This window comes from Myiozetetes cayanensis, unplaced genomic scaffold, assembly GCF_022539395.1.
Source record: "Myiozetetes cayanensis isolate MyiCay16 unplaced genomic scaffold, myiCay2020 scf27, whole genome shotgun sequence".
Lineage (NCBI taxonomy): Eukaryota > Metazoa > Chordata > Aves > Passeriformes > Tyrannidae > Myiozetetes > Myiozetetes cayanensis.
Genome location: NW_026087488.1, coordinates 7,260,614 through 7,277,040, shown reverse-complemented (window position 1 = coordinate 7,277,040; position 16,427 = coordinate 7,260,614). Strand labels below are relative to the sequence as shown.

General features: G+C 50.1%; 1 protein-coding gene across 1 annotated transcript in view; it reads left to right on the top strand.

Moving 5' to 3' along the window:
* Positions 1–16,427, top strand: part of CAMKK1 (calcium/calmodulin dependent protein kinase kinase 1) — an 89,643-nt gene that overhangs the window by 32,865 nt on the left and 40,351 nt on the right. Inside the window, 3 exon segments of the mRNA XM_050321927.1 lie at positions 2,687–3,228; positions 11,005–11,052; positions 12,726–12,779. Coding sequence (XP_050177884.1) covers positions 2,788–3,228; positions 11,005–11,052; positions 12,726–12,779 — 543 coding nt within the window. The 5' untranslated portion in view covers positions 2,687–2,787.

Here is a 16,427-nt window from a genome sequence, read left to right as displayed (position 1 = left end):
AGTCACTTTTCTGCATAGCCTGTAGCAAAATCGGGAAATGAAGCTGGATTTGCTGAGACCCAAGGCCTTTTAACCTCCCTATCCTTTTCTCATAGGAACATTTCTAAATAGCCAAAAGGATGCACCAGGCAGTAAACTAGATTTACAATTTTTTATTTTTCAAACAATGCTCTGAAATACTTTATCGAGCAGCAAAACTAATTGCATTCGCTCATCTCCCACTCCCACGTACAATACAGAGAGATTTTCTCCAGGATCATATTCCTTTCAAAAGGATTTTTTGTACCATGCTCTGCTCAGTGCCTTTCTGGGCAACATGTGCAGCCATTTGATAAATATATCGTGAAAACCACGGTTGAAGTGGCAATCTGCCTGCAGCAGAGGAGTAGCTACGGGGGAAAATGGTAAATAAGATATCTGTAAGTAAATTAATTTTGCTCATATAAGCTTGTTTGCAGCTTTGGTTCGTGTCTGCAGCATAATCCTGTGATCTACAGGAGGTGTTGGGCGTGGTGGGGGATCAGCGAGGGGAACATCGGGCCCAAAGCTGTGCAGGAGCTGGGAGAAGGAGCTTGTGGAGTTTGTTCCGTTGGGGTTTCCCGTCCCAGCGAGCTGTGGTTGTGTCCCAGCCTGACAAACTGCAAATCCACCATTGGTTTTGCCTCACAGAAGTTGGTGATTGCCTTTTGTACCGAGCTGATGCACAGTGAGACTGGTCTGTGTGTGTGACGGATTTGCTTATTCGCAGATCTTTGCTTTCCAATATGGTTTTGGAGGATTTATCAGTGAAGAGGAATCCTTCAAAACAGCAGAACCTGAAACAAAGCCCAGTTCTACACATGAACAATTGTTTCCTCTAAAGTCTGCTGGATTTTTTAGCCTACTTTTAGCAGCACTGCATTATTTTTGTGACGCCGTGCGGGTCTGTTTGTTTTGATCGGATAAACTGATTTATGGGGTTTATCTTCAGTTTATCTATTTAAGTTGTCAATTAGCTGCAGATTTATTTTGCAGCCTGTGCTGTGAATTAGAGCTGTGCTTCAGCTTTTGAGGGGGGTGACACCCTGGGGTGCCTGGCTTGGGTGATGAGGAGCTGTGCAGGTGGCTGATGGGGTCATCGCTGTTTGCTGGGACCTGGCTGCTCTTCCCAGTGCTTCTGGCCTTTCTTTCCTGTTGGCTGAGCAGCATGAGATGCCCAGGTGTTTTGAGTGAGTGACACTTCTGTCAGTGTGTTTTGAGCAAGCCTGCAGAAAAGATGGGAGAGAGGGAAAAGGGGATGAGCAGTGGGATGCAGGGAAGGACATCTCAGATTTGGATATTTCCTTTCTGTGACACCCAGTGCCCAGGGTGCCTCCCTGTGACTGGCACATCACCTAGGGGAAAGCCTCCCATCCAGATCTTAATCTGGTTTCTTTCTTGATATTAAAGGTTGCTTGAGCTTGGCTGCTGTGGGGGACAGAGTTCACTGCAGTGTGTTTAGCTGAGCATTGCTGGGCAGATTTGGGCCTGGCTTAACCTGTGCTCCTTGCCAAGTGTTGTGTGTGTTCCCAGGCTGATGCTGGAGGGGGCTTTTTGGACTCACCCCCACCCTTTCCTCACGTAAATGAAATGTAGATACAAGTTGTCTCTTGGCTTGCAGGGGTTTTATGCCCAACATGCTTTGCCTACGGAGAACCAAAGGTTGCAATATTTCAGGGTTAAGCCTACTCTGGAATTCTCTGGATGCAGGCCAGGATGCTGTGAGTAAGGCTAAGTTCTCCCCCACTGTCCCCAGAAACTGGGCAGAAGGATGAGATGATGCAGTGCTGCATCTTCAGAGGTGATTAAGGGTTGAGAGCCATGTGCTGCAGAGGATCATTTCCTGCTCTGGACTGTGCTGGGGAGACTGAAATCTGTTTTAAATTGAGACTGAAATTAGCATCCAGGAAACAGTGATTTTATGCAGCAGTTTTAGCTTTGTACTGTACTTTTTGTGTTCTGTAGGTCCTTTCCCAGGGAAAAGCTGATTCCCACATGCTGGAATCACTAAGCATTGTTGATTTGCACCTCAATATAGATTTTATACATGGTGGGCAGCAAGGTTAACGTGTGTTTGCACACACAAACTGTAACTGTGTGGGGCCAGGGGCGACCCTGGAACCAGGTTGGCTTTTAAATTCTGCCTTTGCTGTTGACCACATTGCAAATTACAGTGTGGGAGTCACCAGGCATGGCTTGACTTCCAGGCAGTTCTGTGACACTCTCCAAGGCCCTGCAGGGCAACAGAGAGACTACTGGGGAGCCCTAAATGGCCGTGGAGTTGTTGTTGTGCCTGCTGGGTTTGGGTACATGCCAGGAGCTCTTGTATCCTATAAATAAGAATTCAAGAGGTCAAGAGTTCAGTCCTTTACCCTCAGCTGCAGTTCCCCAGTCGCTGTGAGCTCCGGTTGGTTGTTGGTCTGGCTGCAGAAGGAGAAGTTCTCTTTAGCTGTGTCACTTGTTGCACATCAGGTAAAATCTCATCTTTATCACTTCCCTATCAAGGTCAGTGCCTTTTGATCTGAGTGTTTGCACCTTGTTTACAGCCTGCCAGTGTTTTGCCTTCCCTCTCTCGTGTGCTGGAAGAAGCCAGAGATGGCTGGCTCGGTGATGTCTGTGTTGAGTGAACATCAGTGCTCAGTTTAGCTCTGTTTGTGTTTCCTTTCAGGTGTTTCATGGAGCCTTTCCTCCATGCCCCATGCTGCCTGTGAAACTTAGTCCTGCTGCTCTCCACGGGGCCATCTGAGAGCACAGCAGCTGGACACAGCGATGGGGGACTCTTCGGGAAACGCCATGGATGGAGGCACGGACACACCGACTGAGCTGGCAGAGCGGGTCGCAGCCATAGATGTGTGTGTTGTCCCAGACAGAGGAGACCAAAATGGTGAAGATGATGCTGAAGAGAATGACACAGTGTTTTCTGATAATGTAAAGGACATCCAAAGAAATGGAGTCAACAGTGACGTGGGAATCAATGAACTTCTGCCTTCCCCGCAGTCAGAAGATGCCCAGTTGAGGCATGTTCCCAAGAGACCTCCCACTAGACCTGGTCTGTCAAGTAGGAAGCTGTCCCTTCAGGAAAGATCATCAGGAGGTTATTTGGCTTCTAGCAACACCCCAGGTTGTGGCCCTTATGCCACAGGACCGTCACCACGAATAATGAGGAGACCAACGATAGAGTCCAACCGGGTCTCCATCTCAGATTCTGAGGTAGGCATGTTCTCCCCTGCAGTTGTGGGGTAGAGATGAGCTCTTTCTTTACTGGTAATGGGAACAGTCTTTTGGAGCAGTAGATCTGAAAGCACTGTTATTTCTAAGGAGGAAAACAATCCCTGGAACCGTATTAGTTTGGAATGTCTCCAACCCCCAGGTCCTGGTCCTGGTCCATCCAACCCTGGTCCAGACATTTGGCTCCTTCAGCCATCACCTGCTTGGGATGGTCCTGCTAAGGACTGTTGTGTCATAGTAGAAGGCAGAAGGTCTTTCAGGTTGTTCAGAGAAAGGGCTGTGGCCAAATGGCTTTGCTCTCCCTTCCCTGCTGTGTGTGCCCTTTGGGAATTCATCAGTCACAGCAGCTCTGCTGATGGTATTTTATGGAATTAAACTTCTGGACATCATGTATCTCCTATTGTGTTTTGCCATAATTGAAGGCATGATTTAATTTTATAAAGAGCTTAAATGCACTGGAGTTTCCTGCTCCTGTCAGGGTTTTCCTTTGTCTTTAAAGCACTTTGTAACAGCAGTGGTAGCCAAGGGCTGTGACCCTCCTCTCCTTCAGAGGAGTGACTGGGGGGGCTGTGGTTGTTCCTGCCATCCATCTTCCAGCTGCTCTCCTGGTACCACACCTGTCCTGGAAGGTGTGACACACTGTCAGTGGTCGAGTGTGTTGATGGAAGCAGCTGCTGGTTGCAATTCCCAGTGCTGTGAAATGCTGTCATGGGGAGGACAGGGAGCAGAGAGAGGGGCTGCTCAGAGCACACTGCCCAGTGTCACGATAAAGATGCTGAGCCTGAAGCAACACAGGGACCCAGATCACTGGAGCTCAGACTTTTATGTGACCTGGAGCTTAGATCTTAGTGTGTGGCTTAGTGTTTCCCTCCTGAGGAGTGGGTGATTTCTCCTTGCACATCTGAGAGGATGGGGCTGTGCATGACCAAATCAGCCACTGTCCTCTGGGAAGTTGTGCAAGTCACATCAGCAGTGGGATGGGTTGTACATCCCCAGCTGATCAGAGGTTACCTGCAGAAGGGGCACTGCAGAGACTGCAGCTTCTTTGACAGCAGCCATATGCTTTAATAAGGGAGGCAGGGAGGGAAAGGAGCCAGGTCTTGGAAGCAGGACGTGACTTGAGTGCCAGCTCTCCCATCCTGCAGTGCTGTGACTGTGCCAGGAGTGAGGCTTGTCTGAAATCTTTCAGGGTAACTGCGGTTGAGTGTGACTGGCACATTCCCATCTGCAAGGAAATTCAAAATACTCCATCCTCTCCCACAGCATCTGCATCCTGGGGAGCTGCAGTTACTGCCTGGGGCTGGGAAATGCTTAGCTTGAAATGCAGATGTGGAGCCTTTGTGTTCCTCCCTGCTCCTGCAGCAGCTCTTTATGCAGTGCTGCCTTTCTAATGGTCACTTTGATATCATTTGATTGTTGGAGCCCTGCTCTGGTGCAGCCCAGCTGCTCAACAGAGCTGTTCTCATTGGAAACCATCATTCATATTTATGGGGGATCGCTGTGGTAGGAGGGGAGGGGAGCCTGGGAGAGAGCTGGGCTTGTTCTGAGGTGGGTGCTCGCCCTCACAGAGGTGCTCCTGGGAGTTGTGCTGCTTCTTCCCATACTTACAGGGATAGTACCTGTATCCTGTAAGGAACAGCAGAAGGACTAAGGAAGATGCATGTTTGGTTATAGGGTAAAGTTTGAGGCTGGGCACTGAGTCATGAGGAGAGAGTGTCGGTGTGTGACAGCAGGGCGAGTGTGCAGCCTGCACACAGCCCAGCTCCACGTCCTGCCTGTGACTCTCCAGGTGCTGCTGAGTGGTTTTTGTGTTCGTGGCTGTGAGAGGCACTGCCAGTCCAAGCCCGAGCTGTACAGCTGGGATACAGCAGGGCACTCAGAGAGAAATGGAGAGCAGATCGTCTGTTCTCTGTCAGGGCTTCTGAATTACCAGGGACTCTGTGTTGAGGGTTTTGGTCCTGTTGGGGATAAAATAAGCCTGTGAGGAGAAGTGCAGTCACAGTGCACTTAGCAGCTGCTGGTGTGTCTGTTGATCACTTTGATGCACAGATCCTCAGTGAGCAGGGAGGGTGGTGGGTCACTCTGACAGGATCCAGCTCACCGGTCACAACACTGCCCTGGCCTGCCTGCAGATGACTCTGTGACACACCTCGTTCTAGGCAAGCTGCACATTTGTATTCCAGTATGGGTCTCTCACCTGCCTAAAGCCCTTCTGGAGTTGCTCCTTTCTCCTTGCATTGAGTATCCACCACCATCAGTCAGTGCCTTCCAGGAGGCAGAGCATCCATCACTCCAGCTCGTGGCTGCTGCCTGAGTCAGTTACAGGCTGTGCAGAATTGGAGATGAAGCTGAGGAGCATTTGGGCTTTATCAGTGGCACCCGAGCAGGGACCATCCATCAGGAGCAGGGATGGATGGCACAGCTGCCTGTCACAATTTCCTGTTACGCCGATAGCCATCTCGGACTGAATCCGCTTCCCTCTTCACCCAGAGATAGCAGAGTGGCAGCTCCCTGCCTGCCTGTCAGTGATGCTGTACCCTGGACTGATCTGGAGAAATGATGGAGAGGTGTGATACGGGGCTCCAGCAGGAGGTGATTGTTCTGTTGTTCACTGATGAATTATGGAAGAACCCTGTGTTCTCTGGGAGAGATGCTGCTGAGCTTTTCAATGCTGCTTTAATACTTGTTCACGGGCTGGGAGGAAAACTTCTATCCAGGGATCAAGAGGGCCAAGAGCTGAGGGGAGATTCATCCAGTGCCACCAGCAGGCAGTGAATTGGGCTGTCCCATCACTGGCACTGATACCACAGACACCCTCCTTCCAAGTGCTTCTTGGGTTTGGCTTTAGGCAGATGGTGGCTCCTGGGCTGGCAGGGCTGCAGCAGGGCTGAGGATTGTTGTATTGCACAAAAACTGTTCCCTGTCAACCAGGGAGAGCCACCAATTAGCCAGTTGCCCCAGGACAAAGGTTGGCAGCTGCTGGTGTCTTGCAGCCACTGCTAAATCTGGATCTGGATCATTAACTCTGCAGGAGAAGTAACCTCTTCTGCTCTCCTGGCAGCGTTATTGTGTGCTTAATTAACCCCATCTGTCATATCTCTATCAAAAATTCATCTGTAATTTTAAAAATTCCCTGTTTGTTCCCCTCCTTTCTTAGATTATTCATGGGCTGTGGCCTGGAAGGTTCTCTCAGTGCTGCCTTCTCTGGCAGGAGTGCCTGGTGGGATTTCTTGCTACCTTTGCTGCCTATCAGTGCTTCTCTCTAACAAGGGAATGGCTTTGCCTTTAGCTGTGGCACAGAAGTGATTAGGCTGAAGCCATTAAGGGTACATAAAGCTGCAGAGCTGAGGCACAGGCCCCAGAGTTTAGGCTGCTGGCCCATTTTGCCTCTGTTGATGTGATGTTCCCAGCTCCTGCTCAGTGCTGGCAGCAAGGCAAGGGGAGAGGAGTTTCCTGAGGCTGCCAAAAGCAGCTTCTGCTGTGCTGCCCAGATGATGCCCCAGTGCTTGTATGTACTAGGAAAGGGCTGCAAAGGTCTTTGTGCAGAGTGGTGGGTGTTTTGTCACTGTGTTTGCCAGAACTTGTCCCATCTGAGATGGCAGGGCTTGATCTGTGAGAGGGCAGAGGTGCTGCTTGTTGGAAAGTGGCATTTGAAAGTGCAGTGCTGGTGTTTTGTTGATTTTTTTTTCTTTTTATTCTGTCATCCCAAACTAACCTCTTTAGGCAGCCAAGAAAAGTCTTACTTGGAGAGTGGCTAGGAGAAAAATAAAAGTTGTCTTTTTCTAGGCTTTCTCCCCAGACCTGCCAGCACAGTTAATTGCTTTATACCGTCTTTTCTCTGGTCTTTTCTGGCTGAATTGTCCTTTCCCTTTCACATGTTCCCTTTCTCTCCCTGCATCCTCCCACTTCCTGGCATCCCGGTTGCCCTCCCCCGGTGTCCACGTGGTCTCTCCACCCTCTGGGATCAGCAGGAGGCTGTTCCAGTTCCCCACTGCCTGGGCAGGTCGTGGCCGTGGGCTGGAGCCGTGTGTGCTCCAGCAGGGGTGGAGAGGATGAGTCAGGCTGGTGTGTTCTCCCTCCTGGATGCAGATGCTCCTGGCCTGAGCATGCAGGGAGGAGGATGAGCTGACAAAGGGAATTTTCCTAGGCTTGGTGTCCGTGGTTTACCGCAGAGGCATGGAAAATAAATCACTTCCTTCTCCTTTCTTTCCTTTTCTTTCCATAGCATTGTTGTAGCCCCCTGCTTGTTTGGCCAGCTGAAGGTTTGAAGGAACTGGTGGCAAGAGCTGAGAGGCAGTGCCTTGGTGCTGGGCTGATCCAGGTCTCAAACTCCTCCAGTCTCTGGGAGCTGCCCAGCTTTCTTCATAAAGTGATTTTCTTGCTGTGCACGAAGCAGAACTCGTGTGGGACCAGGGCTGAGCTCCTGCTCAGCATGGGCTGAGAGCTTCCCCTTCCCAGCCCCACGAGTCCCTCAAAGGAACTTCTTCTAAAGATCTTACTGTGCTGCTCAAACCTGAGCTCTCCTGAAAAGATCAAAGATACTTGCAAAACATTTCTTCAAAAAGACTTCCCCCACAGGCATTGCTAATTCCTGTTCCTTTGGTTAATTAACCTTTAAATAAAGTTACATTTCCAACTCCTCCAAGGGTAAGGTTTGAGAGGAGGAGAAAGCCCAGAGCTGCAGTTGGAGAGGGGACTGCCTTGCCCCCACTGATCCCACTCCCCCTTTTTAGCCACTCTCCCAGCAATATTCCAGGGAACTGGTGAGTGCCCAGGATCCTGCATCCAGCTCTGGGGTGCCAGGTGGGTGCTGAGCTTTGTGCCCAGCCATGGCCAGTGCTCCTGCAGCAGTGCTGGGCTTTCTGCTTTGCATTTGGGTTTGGATGTTGTTTAAAAATCTGTTTATTTTTCTTAAACTCCATGAGGTCTGGCTTTCCTGTCCGTCCTTCTCTGTCCCTGAACAACTTTCTAATTTGTATTCATTGCTGCCCTTAATACCCATTTTCTGGTCTTCATTTTCATTTTGTCTGGTTTTAGAAGCTCTTTCATTTCCCCTTCCAGGCAGGATGAGTTTAAAACACTATTCCTTCATTACTGGTTTTAGTTCCCACTTTTTTTTCCTCCCATGCTTCTCTTTAATGTGTATTTCTGAATTGCTGAAAATTGTAATTCTTTTCAGATTGGTGAATTTAGCTGCTTTTAGTGGGCAAAATTCTCCATTATACCTGTACGTGTGTAGGCAGTCTGATTGTTTTCAGAAATGTCTTATTTTGGATATCAGTGCTGGTTCTTCCTTCCAATCCCTGCATCTCCCCCAGGACAGCAAAGGCTCAATTCTCAATTTTTCAGTGTTTCTGTCACCCAGTGGTAGCCACAGTGGATTTATGGAGTTAGGCCTGAGCTCTGGACTGAACTGTGCTTTATGATTTTTGACCAATTTTTGTTTTCTGTGGCATTAATTGCTCCTCTTCCCCTCTTGACTAGTACCTTGGGCATGTTAACAAACGGGGCATCTTGTTTTTTAAGACAAAACAATTATTGCTCACTTGGACGGACTGAGTCTAATTTGCTGTCAGCTTTTCATTAAAGCATCTCATTAAGGTTCTTGCTCTGTTTGTATTTATCAGCAGTTGGAAATACATTGGCGTGATGAAATCAGGAGAACTGTACAACGTTATCTTAAAGAAACACTTGGCCCAGAGATAGGTGTTCCTCTCTGATAAAGGAATTGTACAATTATCCCACTTCCTGCAGGAGAACCAAGGAACATAATAGCAGCCCAGCCAGTCTGCAGCAACACGTGGCAGGAGCTGCTTGAGCTGTGAATTATGATCTTTCAGCCAGGAAAAAAAAAAAACAACTAGGTAGGAAACACCTATAAATGTGGTTTGATTTTGCTGTGCTCAGCTCAAGTGCTGGAAGCAGGGCAGAAGCTGAAGTGTGATGGTGCTTCTCACCAGGAATTACCTGAGTGGAGAGGGATGGAGGTGAGGACCAGGTTGGGATGTGGTGACAGTGTGAACTCTGGGAGGTTGTGCTGCAGACCCTGACACCCTCTCTGGGTGTTCCCCTCCCAGTATTTACCCACCCCTTTCAAACAATCATCCTCTGAAAACGGGTGGCCTGGTGTTGCTCACAAGCTCCTTTTAGCAGTAGTGAAACACCAGAGAGGTGCTTCAGGTGATCAGTCTGGTGTGGGATAAGAGTGGTGATTTCTGGTCAGAGGTAAGAGGGGTGGTGGCAATGTGATGGTCAGAATCAAAGGAATTAGACAAAGGAACAGGGCACACTCCCTCCTCAGTTGCACTGAATGCTTTGTGAGGGGCTTTGTATCCAGCACAAAGGACTGTGATCCTTGAGGATGAAGGGAAAAGATGCCACTGTGGCTGCCTTGACAGTGTGTGGGCAAGAAGCAGCAGCTCTTGGTGTTTAGAGATGCCACCTTGGCTTGAAACAAGGTATTGAGTGCAGACCAAAAACTCTATGGCTACGTGTGGAAGGCTCCATTTACTCCTGCAGATAATCCCTACTCAGGGGAACAGGTCTGATGACAGGACCTGGTCATTGCAAGCTTGCTGGTTTGAAGAGCAGGAGATGTGAGGTGGTTGGAGTTTTCCTGGAGGAGTGGTTGCTTTTCCTGCCTGCCCCAGCCTCTCCAGTGAGCATTTCCCCATCTGCAGCACTGCAGTTTCCACAGGACAGGGGAGGGATACAAAGCTGAGCACAGGGAAACCAGGGCAGGAGGAAAAAGCTTCTTTCACTGGTGACAAGGTGGATTTAATCATTCCTTGTATTCCTGGCAAGCCACTGCTTACAGGCTTAAAAGGTCATCAGTGCCCCATTTCTTTATTCTTCACTGTGATGGTCATTTGTGTTAGGAATGTTTTCTGGTTGGTGATGGGGGAAAAATCAAATTATCATCTACCACATCCATGCTGCATCCCAAGAGGCAGAGGAGTGTTGCTGTCAGTGGGAATGCAGCGTGGAGCAGGCACTGTTCTACACCCCTGTTCTTACAAATGGACTGCAGGCATCTGGCACTGCTTTTACGTTGTGGTGAACCCCATCATGACACCTCTGTCACAGCTTGCTGGGGGTCTGCATCTCCCACCCCTTGGGGTTTCAGTGCTGGATGCCTCACCAGCAGAGATCAGACATGCTCAGGGGTGATTTATCATAGCAAATATTCCCTCAGCTGAAGGGAATCCACTCTTGTTTGTGTTCCATGGCAGAGGAGCTTGGCTTCGTGTGCTGTCCGTGAAGAGAGCCCACCATCCACTTGAGGGTTCCTTTGGGTGCAGCCACACCCACATTCACGGCTCCAGAAGGTGCCTGTCTCTGCCAGGCTGATGTTGGGAAGGGCACAGGCTCATGCTGTGACCCTGGGGTTGGGGTGTGGGAATGCCCTGGGGAGCTGGGCATGGGGTTTTCCTGCTTGGTACTGACACAGTGCAGTAGAGAGGGTCAATGTAACCAGGAATGGGGCTGCTGTCAGGCTCCCTGGGCTGAACCTGGAGCCATGCTGGGGAACTGGGGTGGTTTTACACCAGCACAGCCTAAATCACAACTCAGCCCATGATTATTTTGTAAAAAAAAAAAATAAAATTTAAAAAAGCACAGTGCTTATAGTGTCACATACACCAGTTTAAATAAGATTAAGTCTTTCATTATTTAGCACTCTGCCTCTACTTGAACCTGATTCAAACTCAGTCATTTCCTTTACCAATACTCTAATTATGTTCTCCTTTTGATCTGCAGGACTGTGTGCAATTAAACCAGTACAAGCTGCAGAGCGAAATAGGCAAGGTAAGGACTGGAGCTTGTGTTGGGCACAGGCAACCTGCGTGTGCACACACAGGTGGGAAGGCTGTGCCAGCCCAAGGGACCTCACTGACCAAGAATCTTTGCAACTTGTGTTTGTTCTGGAGGGGTTTTGTTTGGGTTTTTTGGGTTTTTTTCCTTGTTAGTTTGAGCAAGCTTTATTCAAGGTCAAAGTGGAGCTACTTCCTCTGAAATCTAAATTTATTTTTCCTCCCTCGGAAGGTGGTTAAGCTGGCTCCCTTCCAGGGTGTTTGCTTGCCAAATGTAACACTAAGAGCCTTTGATGCATTAATACAGCACAACAAGGAAAGTTTGAAAAAGAACAACAAAAATAAGATGAGGGCAGGTGTTTGGTCCCCATCAGGACTAGGTAAAGTTCGTATGTCGTATGAAATGCTCCTTTAATACCAGTGCATGTTTAAAAGCTGCAGAGTGGTTCAGAAGAGATTGCTCCAAAGTTATTTAGAGGTCTGGGCTGGTGAGCAGCTCAGACACCTGCACATTTGGACGTCTGCCACCGTTGCAGATGGGTCCAGGAGTGGTGGTGCTGCCTGGAAGCTGTGCCTGCCTTTGCAGCTCGGGATGCAGTCCCTTCTGACTGCAATGTTCCAACTGCAGAGACCTTCACCAGCAGTTTCATCAGCCCAAACTCCTCTCCAAGACGAGAGGCAGTGGGAGGAGGAACCCTTTCCATCTGTGTGGTGGGCTGTGCTGGCAGGCAGCGAGTAAGGCTGGAGATGCCACTGCTGCTGGTACAGCAGGTGCCATCCCAGACTCAGCTTCAGACCCATCTAGGGCCTTGTCATTGGCTTAAGTGCGAAGGAGAGTGTGAGACCTTCTCTCAGGTGGATTTGCACTTGCCTCCTCCTTCCCTGAGGATCACAGTGAGGTTGGTAGAGGGTCTGCTGGCCCTGCAGTGTGTGCTCCTGGACCAACCAGATGGCTTACTGGTCTCCTCTGAGACCAACACCTTGTTCCAGCTTTTAGTGAAGTCAAGAGAAATGTTTTGAAGGCTCTGGTGTTCATCCCACTCGTTTATTCAACAGGCATCTGTCAGGGATGGTAGCTAGCCATGGTGTCATGTCTGGCTTGCATAAAATGTTTAGTGTTGACACAGAACTGCGAGAAAACAGTGATTTGGATGGAGTTTGGCTTCAGGCTATCACTGGAGCTGAGGATGCAGCAGCAGTCCAGGTCTGCACCTGCCTGGGCAACATGTGGTTGGTGGAAGGCAGGCAGGTGGTCATCACTGAAGTCCATTTGCTGTCAAGGGATGGAGAGGTTCTGTGCTGAAGGTGGTTTAGTGCAGCAGTACGGGAAAGGTGTTTGTGCAGACTTTCCGAATTTGCACAAAAAAATATCGACTTGAAAATTGTGCTCCCCACCCATGTTTGAGTGCAGACAGACACAGTGGCTTTGGCTCAGGGCAGGAGGTGATGGGCTAACAGGAGATAATCCTTCAGTGCCCAACAGAGCTGCCAAAATGTACAACCTCGCTGTGGGGTCACGTCACCTGCAGGCTTTGCTCAGGGGTCAGCGTGGCCTGGGGCCTCAGAGTTGTTTTTTACCCTGTGTAAAGCTGTGTTCTACCAGCCTTGAGCAGCAAGAGGCCAAGGTGAAGCTGCTGAACTGACTGTGCAATTGGTGTTTATTTTTAGGGTTCCTACGGCGTTGTGAAACTGGCCTACAACGAGGACGACGACAAGTATTACGTAAGTGTGTCCCTCCTCTGCTCCTCTTTGCTGCTGCTGCTCCTCACTCCCCTTCACCCCCCTGAGAGCTGGGTCCCCTCTACCTCGCTCCTTTTAGCCCGTGCACTTGTGATTGGTGTGGAGTGCGAGGAGCTGAAGGTCCTGCTGGGCGTGGAGCCGCTCTGCGCGTGCGGTGCCGGGCGGGAGCGGAGCGGATCGGGTGGGCTGCCTTATGTAACGGGAGGGATCTCGGAGGCAGGAGCGTGTCTCTGATTTGTCTTGACATTTTCTAGCTATGAAGCAGGTCACCTGAAATTAGAGGCGTGTGGGTGGTGGTATTCAGCACCTGCTGTGCATTGGAGGGTTGGCCTGGAATGAGCAGGCGTGTTTTGTGAGGAAACGGGGGCGTTTATCAGAAAGATGCTGAACAGCGTGGCCTGGCTGGGCAAGGCTCCCTTGGAGGGGGATCTTACCCCCTTGGGTGGTGACTGAATGGGGCCTCACTGTCAGGGCATGAGGTGCAGGGTGCAAGGCAGAAGCCAAACCTTGTTTAGCTGAGAGCAGGAGCTGGAAGGAAGGAAAAGTCCCTTGCTGTGTGTGTGGCTGTGCCTGGAGGCTTCTGGAAAGAGCTTCCAACAGTTTCTGATGAATCCAAGGACAGGAATTAGATGAGCAGAGCTGGGTGGTTGCAGTGCTGTTGAACCTGAGTCCTGCTGCTCCCAACACAGCCCTGCCAGAGCTGCTGCTCCACACTGTGTTTGGTGGGAGGGTCCTGCTGTCGCTCCCATGCTGGAGTGACCTCACGTGGGTGAATTTTCCAGTGTGGCCCATCAGAGCACCCAGGCAGGTTCATGTGCTGTTCCCTGTCCCTGCTGGCTTTTGTACAAAGGGGAATTAAGATATGCTGTGGATTGTAAAGCATCCTCATTCCCTGCTATTCCCCAGTGGGTTTTCCTCCCCGACTCTTGGATTTACAAGTGACATCCCAGGTCGAAGGGGTCAGGTGGAATTATATGCCTGTGGGTATTCCTTAGCCCTTCTGTGCTCCCAGCAGGCATGACATTGCAGGAGGAATGTCTTGAAATGAGGGATGGAATTGTTGAGACAGAAATCTGGAGAAGGTGCCCTGGAGCTGGCCAAGCAAGGGAACCACAATTCTTTCCATCTCCTGTCCTTTCCAAGCTGACTCACCACTGCACCGGAGCGGTTGGTGTTTCCAATGGCTCCCTGTCTCTCCTGCCCTCCAAATCCTCCTTCCCCTGCCCTGCAGCAGGATGATCTGTTCTGCAGGGAGTGATGGTGCCAGCCATGGTTTCCCTGACCCATCTGTCCCACCAGGACCAGCAGCACAGAGTGGGAACACATCGCATCAATAATCACATTGACTTCCAGCTGAAAATATTTTCGCTTCTAAAATCATAATACTTGCATTTTGGCACTGCCCTTTTGATCTGGGAATCCTGTTGCTGTCCCTGTGGGCTGCCCAGAGTGGGCAGGGCAGCTGGCACAGCTCGGCAGGGGAGAGCTGGGGTTGGGACAGCACTGCCTGCTGCACTCCTGTCCGTGTTTTGGGTGCAGATTAACGCCGTGGATGTAGATTTAGCTGGTCAAATCCAAGCCAAAAGTGAAAGCCTGTGACCAGGGTAGCCTGGTGTGTGTTAGTTAATCCCCACTTAATCTCTGTTTCTAATCTGAGCAAACACTTTAAAGGTACTGCAGCCCGGGAGGGGCTCCCGTGCCTGGGCGGTGTTTCAGCCTCGCTACCCAAAGCAGGGCAGGGCATTGCAGACCCCCTTCGTGCCAGCACTGCAGGGATGTGCTCTTTGGTTTGCCCTGATCTTCCCTTTGGGGGCTTGAGGCAGGGTCTGAACCAGATCCCAGCTGGCTGTGAAGGTGATCCTGGGAGGTGTATGGAATTCTCCAGCAGATGGAGAGGTGTCTGCCTGTGCTTGGTTGCAGTGGGTGTCAGCATGTGGGAGAGGGGCTGTGCTGCTGCCAAGAGGCTGAAGTCAGTGTCTCATGTACTTGCTACCCTTTCATCTGGGGCAGTGGGACCTTTCCCAGCTGCAGTCACATGCAGACAGCCTGACCCCCCTAATCCTCCCAGGTGCCCCATGCCTGTGTTCTCTGGGAGTGTGAGCTGTGATGGAGGCACCTCTGCTTCTGCCGAGACATTAAACCAGCTCAGGAGCTGGCAGACTTTTCAGAGCTTCAGAGAAACAGTGCCAGTTGCATAACTTGGCTAATGGTTGCTGAGCTCCCCAGGCTGCCCGATGTGCCTGACCCTCGTGCTCTCCCAGGGAAGGATGAGCAGAGCAGGATGGAAATTGTCTCTGGGAGAGCTCTGGGAGAGCTCTCCCAGAGACAATTTCCATCCTGCTCTGCTCATCCTTCCCCTGCAGAGCTGCTCCACAGCAGTGCACCCCGACCCCACAGGGGGTACCTGATGGACCTGCCTGGCACCAGCAGCTGGCAGTAGCAATTTTGATTCTAATAGCTGGAGAGGGCCTTTTCTGTGTGGGTTTTTTTACCCCCTAAATTTAGCTCTGGGACAGTGCTTTTTGTCTCAGTTGTGAAAAGCACCATTGGAAGAAATCAACCCTTGGTTGGTCTTTAAGTGAGCAAGACCAGGTTGGACAGGGCTTGGAGCACCCTGGTCTAGTGGAAGGTGTCCCTGACCACAGCAGGGGGTTGGATCTACATGATCTTTAAGGTTCCTTTAAGGTCCCAAACCATTCTATGATCTGATGATTCTGTAACTGATTGATGTTTGCAGTGGTTTAGCATGAGGCCAGGGTGTTGCTGCCTGCTTTATTGTCTTTAAGCTGGTGTGCTGCAATAAAAAGGAGCAAAATGGTAAAGAAAGCAGAAAAAACTTTATTTTGGCATGTAATTCAGAGTGTGGCTCCTGATTCATGCTGAGGTGTGGGGGCCCTTTGGTAGCTCTCTCCAAAAAGGCAGAGTTTATAGGTACCAGGGACTGAACCTGGCTCCTTCTGAAGCAAAAGGAAAGGTTATTGCTGCTTTAATGAGTTTTGGATCTGGCCTAGAATTAGGAAAAACTCTCAAGAAAATATCCAATCACTACATTTGGGAAAAATGTAGATGGGTCATGTTTACTTAGTGGGTTTTTCCCCTTCCATTAAAGATGAGAGAGTGCTTCTAAGAGCTTCACCCCTCCTTGCTGTGAACAACCCCAGTGCCAGGGAGGGCTGTAAAAGTGTGCTGAGTCGCATCAGCAGATGCAGGGAATGTGTCAGACCAAGGAAATGGAACTTTCAGCACCAAGTACATGACCCAGTGCTCCCCTCCAAGGAGGAGACCCCACTGGAATGCCGAGCTGGCTCCCAGAGCAGAGGACCCTGCTGCTCCTGGGGCACACAGAGCTGTTCCAGCAGCATTGGTGGGGCTCTGCCAAGGAACCCTTTACACTGGAAAGGTTTCAGTGTGTCTCAGTTTGCAGGAGATGCTTTGAGAGTGACTAGGAGGGGAACAAAAAGAGAAGCTGAGCTCTGGGAAAAAGCAGCAAATAAAAAGCAAAGGCAGATGTGTCCAGGCAGAGATCTAGTTTGGAGTCATTGTGCTGATGGAATTTGATTCTGTGATGCCTCGGGTCATGTCTCCCTGCAATTTTCAATCTCTAAATCAGCTTGCAAAGAGAGGTGCTTA